Below are 12,086 nucleotides of genomic sequence, written 5' to 3'. Positions count from 1 at the left end.
TGGCCTGTCAGAGACCAATGGGACAAAACCTGGCATCCTACTCTCCCTAAACATCGCTTGAGCACCTGCTACCTGGGGATCCACATGGCCTGGGAGCCCGGGCAATCCTGGAGCTTGAACCTTTGGCCACTCCCCCCTGAAACCCCAGAGGACTTAGATAGATGGACCATTCTACCACTTAGCCCAAGTGAATCCTGAACCCCCTTCTGAGGTGTCCCACTAGTCTTGGACCCTTGGCTCTGGTGCTAAAGGTGCTCAGATGGCTAATTTCCAAAACTGAGGACTTCAACAAAATTTGGCCAAAAAAGTGCCATCAGAACCAGGAAGAGACTGGGACCAACCTGCTCACTTATCTGCCCGAGGTGCATCGCCAGTCAGATTGACTTTGTGGCTTCTCCCACTATGCCCTTCTCTGCAGCAGCAAAATCATTTTAGCTGTCCTTTGCCAAGGGGATGTCTGATAAAGCGTACAACTGTCTTCGGCTACAGGCCTCTGCTTTGTCCCGCTGGAGTTTTTCGACTCCCATTTTGGAAATACTAAGTCTGAACATAGAAAACTTCACCGCAGCTTTGACACAAGCACATCTGACAATGATGCTCCCTCCTCTGACACCTCCTGAAGCCTTGACCCATTAAACTTTACCTTTTCAGACAGTTTTCTTCAAGAATTTTTCTATGTCCGAAGTTAAGCACTGACTGGACCCTATCCACTTCTTGTATCTGAACTGTGCCCCATCACAGTCTGCCTCAACTTTTGACTTTGACCTGGTCTCACGCAACTAAAAGTTTGCAGTTGCCGCTTTGCTCTTTTAGGCGGTAGACTTCACTTAAAACTTCAAAACAAATCATTACTCCGGTTCTACTGATTGGATGTTTGTTGTTTTGGTGTCAAATAATTCATTATAATTTACTTTACTTTTCTAAATTGGTTTGGGTTCTTTCTTCTGTTGTGTTTTCACTGTATTACTGTTTGCATGCTGGATGAATACTTTACACATTGCCTCTAAGTTAAGCCTGACTGCTTTTTGTGCCAGACTACCCAGGGTTAAGCATAGGTTACTTTAGTGACTTTTCGTGGTTCAGTCTGCAAGGGACTGGATTTTGGCTGTTGCTTGACCAGGGTTCACACCCCAGTCAACCAACACAATTTCTCACAATGGACATTCTAAATAAACTGGGGGGACCCAAGGGATGACCAAACAGGTGTACATGGGACAAAACTTGCACAAAGAGACGTTGGTAAATACTGAAAGGTGCCAGACGTCCACTCCCCCACCTCCCAGTTGAGGGAATGGAAGGCAGGTATGGACAGTTGTGCAAAATTAGAGACGCCCATATATGTGGCAGGTGGGTGCCCCAGGAAATACTCCACAATATGCGGTAAATGGTGGGCATATTAATGGATAGGTGAGGAGAGTGGGGTGGAGGGAGGCAAATGGATATTATGAATACTGCAGTTATTCTTGGGGGTCTCCTGAGAGAAATCATAATACCTATGCTTTGAATGTGACTTTACTAAAAACTATATGAGAATCATAGCAATATTAAGTCCACTGGTGTTTTTCACCTACTTATATTTTCTGACAGCTTGGCATGACATTCTTTCTTTTTAATTTATTTTTCTTTTCCTACTAGACATGGAGAATTGCTTGATGTGCCCCAGAGATCAATGGCCGAATGAGAAGAAGGATACCTGCATTCCAAGGACCCTGGAGATTTTGTCTTATGAGGATCCACTGGGTGTCACATTAGCATCCACCTCAGTTTTGTTTTCTGTAGTAGGAGTTGTTGTTCTAGCAAACTTTATAAAACACCATCACACAGCTCTTGTAAAAGCCAACAACCGAGACCTGAGCTACATCCTCCTTATTTCTCTAATACTTTCCTTCCTCTGTTGCTTAATATTCATCGGCCGTCCTGTAAAACTAACATGCCTTCTACGGCAAACAAGCTTTTCCATTATTTTTACCATTGCTGTTTCTTCTGTTCTGGCAAAAACTGTCACAGTAGTGTTGGCCTTCAATGCCACAAAGCCAGGCAGCCAGCTGAGGAAGTGGGTTGGACCAAGACTTGGAAACTCTTTAGTCATCTTCTTATCTTTGGGGGAAGGTATAATATGTATTGTGTGGATCATCCTTGCTCCACCTTTCCCAGATGTCGACACCTCTGAAATGGGGAAGATGATTCTGCAGTGCAATGATGGCTCTGCTGTTGCTCTATACCTTGTTATTGGCTACATTGGAGTTTTGGCTCTCTTGAGCTTTCTTTTGGCGTTCTTTGCCAGAAGGTTGCCGGACTCTTTTAACGAGGCTCAGCTCATTACATTTAGTATGATGGTCTTCTGCAGTGTGTGGGTGGCCTTCATCCCAGCCTACCTGAGCACCAAGGGAAAATACATGGTGGCCGTGGAGATTTTCGCAATCCTGGCCTCCACTGCGGGACTCCTGGGTTGTATATTCATTCCCAAGTGCTACATTATTTTACTAAGACCGGATCGCAACACAAAAGAGTTTCTTGTTGGCAAAAAGTGAACAGTTTTTCACTCATTAAAATATAGCTTAACTATTGATTCTTACCCTATAAGGCAATTAGCATCTTCTTCCATAGAAAATAAATTTTAACAGTGTCTCATAAATAAAATCTAACTCCAAAAAATGAAAACTATGTTCATTAATTCCCCTAACATCCTAACTGCCCATGAAATGTAGCTTCATTGGGTATGTGCCCCAATGAACTTGCATTCTCTTTTTTTTTTACTTACACTTCAATGAAACGCAGTAACATGCACACACAGAGCTCCTCATCTTCCACGTCCTAACTGACCTTACGTGATCTGACATTAATCACTTTGCTTCAGGAAGGTGCAGTGCTTATATAAAGTTAATAATAAACACCCTTGACTTGGAGTCCTTTAGCAGATCTGATACTAGAGTCTACTAGCCTGACAGAATGACGCCACTCTACGGTTTCTGAGCGGGAGCACATTTCACAGGTCTGTATGCTTGTTTTATCTGCATGACATGTGGGAGAGGTTTCTGTTCTGTTCTGCCGGCAGCAGAGCTGAAGCTCCTGCCATATGGAATGTGGAGCTGTGCAGAACTAAGGGAGAACGCTTTGTCAGCGGGGAGCTAAGAGCTGGAGAGAGAAGGAGTGGAGGTCAGGAGCTGTGTTTATTTTGATAATGACCCTGAAAATGCCCCTTTACAGGTGGAGCTGGGCAGCTCTTAAGCAGAGCACTACCCAGGACCTGTCTCAGATTTACCCTTAGAGACACACCTGAGATGAGACCATAAACCGTGTTTCAGTGACCGCCCTCTCTCTTCCGTTTGAGCTCTGCAGTTTCAAGGACGAACTCACACAGGATCCAACTAATGTCAGAACAAAAGCAAACGTGTTTCCCTGCTTTGTCCTTGATGTGGCAGCCAAATCAGGGTGGAGAGAGAAAGCGAAGAATAACCGAACGACTGGGACGGTGGTGGAACAGGCAGTGAAGTGTATTTACTTTCACATGGAACAGAAAAAGTGTGCAGTTAAAAAAAAAAAGTACTGCCATGTAGGAGGTCGAGTAAAAGGAGAGTATTCACTGCAGCTCAGAATTAATTTGTGGAATAATGGAATGAGGAAATCTCACCATGATTTATTAAATAAAATAAGGTACTTTAGGATGTTTACAGTGCACTACAAGATGTCCTTTTTTTAAACATACCCAATTTTTTTTTTACCTTCAGCGGAATAACTTTTCAATGATTCATAAACCCAAATTGTGCCACGCATATATCCATTACATCTATAGTATGTTAAGGAACATGGAGTTTAGCACAATCTTTCTTTCTAAATCACCTTTTTTTTAAGTAAAAAAAAAACATAGGGGCAGATTTAAGAAAAGTGGCACTGCACCAAGTGCAGTTCCACTTTTCTTGCACCCCTTTGCACACCCCTACCGTCACCATGTGTGTGCAGTATTTAAAATACAGCGCACCCTGGCTCAGGGTAGGGGGCAATAGCATCAAAATATTTGACAGTATTGATGTACTGTTCTGGGTTAGCGCCAATATTTTGGCGTTAACCCCGAACAGTAGATAGGGACCCATTATAAATAATGGTGTGTCCCCTTTTAACGCCTACTTTGTGACATTTGTTGGCCCCCCCTAATGGGGGAACACCCCCCTTGCATACATTATGCCTCGCACAGGCACAATGTGGCGCAATGGGTTACAAAGTGGCGCGATGCATGTATTGGCATTGGCGGTGAAGGGGGCGAGCTCCAAGGGGCCCCTCAGCACGGTACACTGGGCTCAGGGCACACCCGTGACTGAGTCCAGGCGTAGGGGGCCCCCTCCAGGTACTTTGCAGGAGGGCCCTCAAGTTTTGTTATGCCCCTAAACAGCTCAATGGCACCACTTACTTTTTTTTAAACCATGAGGCAGACAAAGGACTGTAACCGGATTTTGAAGTGGTAGATAAAACATGATACTTAAATGTAGGATAGACCCAAAAACCAGAAGAACATTGTAGGCATCTCTGGGACCTAGATATCACCTTGAATATATTAATCATGTGTGTCCTCTATTTTCAGTGCCCTTTGAAAATGCTATGCTCGGGGTAGTTTTAGGATTCAAAACTCGAGAACTAGCTTGAATGATTTTACTCTAGTGTTTTCAAATACATGCCATCCATTGACGCACAGATGCCAGACAGAGACATACACTGTTTTCAATCAGGCAGGAGCTGGTTTCAATGCCTATGGGTGCCAAACAGTATAACTCAGTGGGTGTCAGACACTGCTGCTGACTTTGCATTAAGAAAAAGCCGAAAACTCCTGGAGTGGATTAGCACCCACAAATGTGTCTCCTGAGGCTTACCAAACACTTGGGTCATGTACATTGAAACAGGCTACCACAGTCTAGATTTTCAGTTACCAGGAACGTTTAAGCCTCTAGGGTTACCCACTGAATTCACTGCTCAGCCAATGGCAATTGGAACTGTAATATGTGGGTTAAGATCCGACTGCTGCTTAAGCAGTGGCCTCTCTAAAATCTTAATAGCTGCAGAAACACTTGAAGTGATTCTCTAGAGGCTAATAACATTGAGACAGATGTGGTTCTTCAAGTATATTTATTCCACCACCTCATTAAGCAAAGTTTTCCTCAAACAGCCACCACAGCAGCCTCCTCACCATTCAACAAAGTGCATTCCATTCCATGGTCACCATAGTACCCATACACAGGTGGATCAGCTTAAGATGCAGCTCTGATCTAAAGCAGGGTACAACACATCTCCTTCCTTAAGAAATTAGGAAAATACACACCACTTCAAAATCAAAAAGGAAAGAAAGAACCAAAGAATGAAAAACATAAAGAGAAGAACTAACATAGGTTTCATAAAATGGAATAACAACAGCATAAATCAAATACATAACTGGTATAACTTGATGCCCATCACTAGGTTTCTTTCATCATGCTTAGCCACCTCTGACTCCCATATTGTTCTGCATATGGCCAACTCGTTGACCTACATAACAGGAAGATCTGCATCAGTCCAAACCAATCATCCAAGGGTAACCTAGATAAACAATCTGCAGAAACGGTCTTAGCACCAGGAAGATACCTGACACAAAAATTGATGTATCAAACTTTAATTCTACCTTTCGATAAGTGTGAGCGCGTCAGACTGTATTTGGCTTCTTATCTTTAATTTATAAGGGGACGCGTTAGAGGTTCGATGGACCTTTTGACTGCGCTTAGAGTAATTCCCACCATAAATCCCAAATGCAACACAAAATCATCTATAAACAACAGTAAGCACCTTTGGAATCAGTAATCTTCATGTACCATGACACATTTGGCCATGAATAACTACACCTTTGTATAAAAAGTTAGAATGTTTATTTCTCTATATCAACAATGCTAATATCATGTAAATTAATCTCGAAACCATCTGATACACATATAAAAACAACACTGGTTGACCAAACCTTCTAAAGAATCTCAATTTAATTAGAGCATTAATTACTAAACATTCGAGAGTCACAGTACAAATTAACAGTAAGAATAACTGCGCAATAGAGATAGCCTACATCTAGGTTCAGCAACTTAGCAACATCTATTATTTGTTAATAGCAACCTGTTAACTTGTCAGCATTTCCCTTACTAAACTTATGATTAGAATGGCATGTTTGGGCTTCAATCAAAACACTTTAGTCAGCATAAATTTAGAAAACAACTATGGCTCTATCAAAATAGCCGTTGGTACCTAGAAACAAGAGAGTTAACGTTCATCAAAAACAAAAGCATTTTGTTATACCTCTCCTCATAGGGATCAGCAAGATGCAATTATCTTAGTCAGTTGGACATCATGTCAGTCAGCATCAGAAACAGATCGTGAAAGGGAATGGTTAAGAAATGGGTACTTTAAGCTATCCGAACCATTAGAAAAGCAATATCTAAGGATCGGCATTCAGCATCAGAAGTTTAAGCAATAAAGTTAAAGTAGAATCCTCTCTGTAGGAAATCGAAGTAGGAATGAGCACCCCTTTCTCTGTGCAGTAGGGCTAAGTTAAAATCATCTAAAGAACTTCTCACGTTACCATTAGTCAAAGATTCGTAGGTTTGCAATTAGTCCAATAGAAATAAAAGTACAAACCTAAGATATAACTAAACTGTCTTTCAAATGTCGATGATTTGCCCCTCTTCTCCTGTTCCCACGGTCAGACTCGTCAGGTAACATTTTTGTATCCATCCGTACTCCATTCAGTGCATCCGTTGTTAGCTCCTGGGAATATCGCTGCCTTACGCATCAAACTATACAATGTATCATCCACTAATACAAGACATTCTGGCAAGCAGATCTCATGAGAAAGTAAAAGACACCTACTAACGTTTGATCAACTCAGTGGAAAACAATACATGAATTAATTTCTCTAGTTTTACATTCCCACGTATTTATTTGAACAGTGCAGCTTAACATGAGGTTGAGTAAACTTAGGACCAAACCTCGCTAACCTAAGGCCTATAATTAATAAGCAAGTACATAATGTAAAATCATTAATATACCACATTACTACAATAACCTAAACATGGGCACTTCAATTGATATTAATAACTATTTAATAAGGACGCTTCATGATTAATGGCAGCCACTGAGGTGGGCACATTTTCCAAATTGCACATTATTTTCTATGTTAATCAAATTCTATGCAGATTCATAATTCAAAATACATGAATATTTATTAGTACAAATTCAGCGTTCACATAAGTGGAGTGGTATTTTCAATATTACTACAGCCTAGTAACTAGAATAAAGGCCTATGATCCGTTCATAGTATAAGCAGAAAAACTCCATTAGAAAAACTTAAAATGCTGTGTCGGCCATATGCACAGCAAGGCTTCCCATTCAAGAAAGGAATATCTTTCCTCTGCTCCCTTAAGTGAGCGTGAACCAAAGGCCACCACCCTTTCTTCACCATCCATAACCTGGGACAAGACTTTTCCTAGACCTTTCAAGCTGGCATCTGTTGGACGTGAGAATCGTTTTCTTGGATCAAAATGCCCAAGAAATGGCATATTAGCAAGTTCCTCTTTAATGATCCTAAAAGCTTCTTCACATCTTTGGACCAATCGAAACTACCACCTTTCTTGAGATGGATTCTGATAGATTGTACCACACAGGCATAATCTGGAACAACTTTTGAGTAATACTCTGCAAGACATAAGAATGTCCTAGCCTAATATATGTCAGTTGGAGAGGGTGCTGCAATGTTGGAGGTTGGCAAATCTAGCTTGGGATGTATTGCATCACCTGATACTGTATGCCCTACATATGAACCTTTTCCTTTTTGAGTGAAAGTCCTCTGTCCCCAAGTCTGGTCAAAACTTGCCTCAGTGTAGCATCATGACTCTGCCCGTCCTTCCCATACATTAAGATATCATCCTGAAAAAACATCACTGAATCAATCCCCTTCAACACATCCTTTATTAGTCTCTAGAACAAGCAGCCACCAAAGCCAAAGCAAATGGGAACCTCATAAATCTAAATGCACCCATGGGATGTGACAAAGGATGTGAGAGTTCTCAAATCTTCATGGAACAGCACTTGGTTGTAAGAAGCTGAAAAGTCTATCACACTGAACCCAAGCATCTTTAAGCATAGCCAAAGCCTCAGTGATATTGGGTAAAGGCTGGTGATCAACCCAAATTCACTGATTCACGTCTCTGAGATCGACACACATTTTCAGCTTAGTACCACTGTCTTTAGGAGCCAAACCTCAGGAGCCAACTACTCTAAGGTTTCTATCTCCTCAATAACTCCCATCCATTGCAAATTATATAATTCTTCCTGCAAAGTTTTCCATTTAAGATTGAGTACTCTCCTCATCTTATGTACTATAGGCTTCACTTTCTTCTTTAAGATAATTCTGTTTGAAATCGTTCGAAAGACCAAGCTCATCTTTAAACACATCACTAAATTATCTGACTATTTTAAACATCTTCACTATTGTTTGCAAACAAAAGGACTTGGTCGGGAAAATTGGGATTGAGGGTAATCCATAAATCTCTCTGGTGTCACCACTTCAGAAAATTAACATCATGTTCTGTGTACCTACAATAATAAATCAAAAACAACAGACTAAAGAAACTGACTGATAAAATTAGCTAAAAAAAAGAAACTATATAAATAAACCAATATAACAAATTGAAGGAACAACAAATCTGAAATATTGGCTTACAATTTTGGTTGTCTTGAAATAATATCAAACTACCTAAAAGTCAGTGCTCAAACATGAATCAGTGTCTTTAATTAAATTGGCTCAAGTTGTTGAAACATCCTCTGCCAGCGAAATTCTGAAATTCATACCAGTGGTAATAACAGCATATGCAGAAACCTTGAAAAGGGGCACACACAGACAATCTTTATAAACGCAAAGACAGACTCCATTCCGGGAGGCTTCTTAATTATGAGAGACAGAGCAATGCGACATCCACAGATCCCACAGAGCAGTTGCGGTCTAGTTGCTGAAGAACACCGTGGGTCACATAGCCATATGACGTGGATCGTAACCTCAAAAGCCACCATCATAACTTCCATGTTACCAGCATGCAACAGTCTCAGTGGCTGAATCCTATACATGCCATACTTCAGAAATACTTTAGAACTCTGCAGCCATGAGGCAGAAGCCTTCACCCGCAGAGGATGGTGCACATTTTGAATATAAACCAACAGCATGTGCATTCAATTTCTTTCAAAAATGTCTATTGAGTCTTTAAAGTCACACAGGGTCCTTGAGGGATGTTGGTAGATGACCTGTCCAACAACATGCAGCTCGCCCCCAATGTTGAGTTCAATGAAGTCAAGACAAATGTGGTTCTTCAAGCATCTTTATCCCACCACAGATTAAGCTTAGCCTTCCTCAGACAGACACCACAGCAATTTCCTCATCAGTCAGCAATGCCCATTCCATTCCATGGTCACCATGGTACCCATAGACAGATGTCATGGTTAAGGTGGGTCAGTGATCAGAGCCAATCAGACACAGGTTACAACAGATTCCTGGTTTTAAAAACAACTAGATGGAGTCCACAGAACATAACCCCAAAAATGATTAATAGAAGAGTTTTACTGTCTGTATTCTGCTGGACAGAAAAACATGGGTCACCTTATGATACTTGTGAGGTTGGGCAATGTAGGCTCAATACAGATGTCTTCCTAGAGAATGTCTCTGCAGCTCCTCAATCTCTGCTGATCTGGTAATTCCTGGGCTCTTTTGTCAAATGGACAGCAATGGTTTTGTGACTCCTGGCTAGCTCCCTCTACTGAGATGCCCTCCACACACAGGCACAGCCACCTGGGCCTTGGCTGGTTTTCATGTTGGCTAGGAGGCCTGCTCTGCTCCAGGCAGCACAGATTACTCCTTCAACTGGCAGAAGGCAAAGTTGCTCCAGGGACCAGGGCTTGTCCACAGATCTTAAGAAAGAATGTCACCAGGAGAGCGTCTGTCCACTGTGTAATTCTGATCAGCAGAGTTATCAGGAGGCTCCTCGAAGGAGAAACCGGTGAAAAAGCAGCATCAATCAGAGTGTCAGCTTCTTTTCAGGACTGGAAAGGTTGTCCGTTGACAATATTTTCTTACAGATTCCTCTATTTATTCCTGACCCATTTATAAACATAGGGGGTTATTCTAACTTTGGAGGAGGTGTTAATCCGTCCCAATAGTGACGGAAAAGTGACGGATTTACCACCAGCCGTATTACGAGTCCATTATATCCTATGGAACTCGTAATACGGCTGGTGGTATATCCGTCACTTTACCGTCACTTTTGGGACGGATTAACACTCCTCCAAAGTTAGAATAACCCCCATAGTGTGTTATCAGATGAGGCAGTGCATGTTATTTACATTAATATCGTCTTGATTTTATTTATTTTTGACACACCAAATGCAAATAAAATAGAATTACATTACAATTTTCTTTGGTTTTCATTTAATATTGTATTCACAATATGGCCTATCCTTCAAAGATGTTTACAAAACATTTTATTCACTGTATCACTTTTTCTGTATATCACAACAGCAAATCTATTTTTTGATAAAAAAAAAACAAATCTTGATTATCACGTTGTCATGTAGTAGTTCTACAGGGGAACCCCATGTAAACAGTCCATACCATTTAAACCTGAAAAACCGTACTACCCTGATGTATATTCACTCCTACCACGAACGGTGATCAGGAGAACATTTCTCACTACTTGTTTAATGGCACACAAAAAACAGCTTCTGTTTAAAAAAAACAATGGTTGTGATATTTCTGCACAATAAGCCCCTGTCCTGTTACGCTTCATATATACATTCTCAGAAGAGACTTAGGTGTTCCTAAACATTTTAGTTCTGACCCTGCATGTGGGGTTTAAAGGAGAATCACGAATGCCCACAATGACTTTATTTATTGATATTATCATATTATTAAATCACATTTTTGAACTAATAGTTTGCTGATTGTAAAGTGTTCTATTTGACATGCTTTATGCAGTGCATTCACTGTAGTGTAGGAAACAAAAGCTTTATAGCATAACACAATTAATCAAATTGTAATAATTTATGGCAATTCTGCAACTATTCTCTACTTGTTCAAAAATGATTTACCCTGAAACAATAACAGATTTCTTAACATGTATGTTGAAACCGTTGATTAACATTGAAGAAATGTAGTTCCTCATGATATTCATTTACATGTGTTAACAATTTATTTAATTTTGCATTTTCCTGTAACATGGAGTTTGGACTGATGAAGGTTGGATTAACATTTTATGTTGAAAACTTTATCTTGCCAGGTACTAGTATAATTGAAATTAAATGTGCCATGAATGTATTTCTTTAATTTAGCTGAACTAGGCCTCAATAACTATAGTCCCCTGAATGTAAGAAATTGTTTTCCGTTTTTGCTAACATGACATTTCTTTTAGTATATTTCATACAGAGAAATGTTGGCTTGGAAATAAATCTGCTATTGTCTTATTCATAGAGAGCTCTAGAAAATAGCCTTAAAAGGTACACCCAGAGACTGAAAAGAAATGTGACTGTCCTGATTCAATCATGTTACAAAGTCATACTGAAACCCAAGGACGTTTACCTTCCCAGGATGATCTTGGGAAAGAATGTGGATGTTACAGAGCACTCGTAAGATGATGAGGAGCTGGAATTGTAATTTTCCTGATCAGAGGATGCATAACCCAAGAAACTGTTGGTTTTAATTACGACTTTCACTTATAGATGGGGCAGACACATCCTGACCCCGGAGAAGAACTATGCTCTCAACCCAAAACACAGATTTTCTTGGACTTTGAGAGGTATTGACCCCATGCTTGCTGAGTGTGGCTTAGGCTAACACTGGATTGCCAAAGAAAACTCTTGACAGAGCTTCTGATATGCTGACACCTTCATTGTTTACCAATTTTTGCCTTCTTTAGTTATCTTCCTTTTGTTCTTGATGACATTTTTCTAAATTATTTTTGTTCTAATTTGGCTTTTCATTCTTTATACTTGTGTCCATTAGAACGGGATATATGTATTCTTGGGTTCCTTTAGGAAATTCC

General features: G+C 40.5%; 1 protein-coding gene across 1 annotated transcript in view; it reads left to right on the top strand.

Annotated features, from left to right (window-relative positions):
• The window catches only part of LOC138262396 (vomeronasal type-2 receptor 26-like), a 120,253-nt gene extending 117,722 nt beyond the window's left edge, over positions 1-2,531 (top strand). Inside the window, exon 6 of the mRNA XM_069212298.1 lies at positions 1,636-2,531. Coding sequence (XP_069068399.1) covers positions 1,636-2,531 — 896 coding nt within the window. The remainder of the gene's footprint in view (positions 1-1,635) is intronic.
• The last annotated feature ends 9,555 nt before the right edge of the window (positions 2,532-12,086 follow it).

The sequence above is a fragment of the Pleurodeles waltl genome, chromosome 10 (assembly GCF_031143425.1).
Source record: "Pleurodeles waltl isolate 20211129_DDA chromosome 10, aPleWal1.hap1.20221129, whole genome shotgun sequence".
Lineage (NCBI taxonomy): Eukaryota > Metazoa > Chordata > Amphibia > Caudata > Salamandridae > Pleurodeles > Pleurodeles waltl.
Note: the sequence above shows the minus strand (reverse complement) of the source record. Positions and strands in the feature narration are given on the sequence as shown.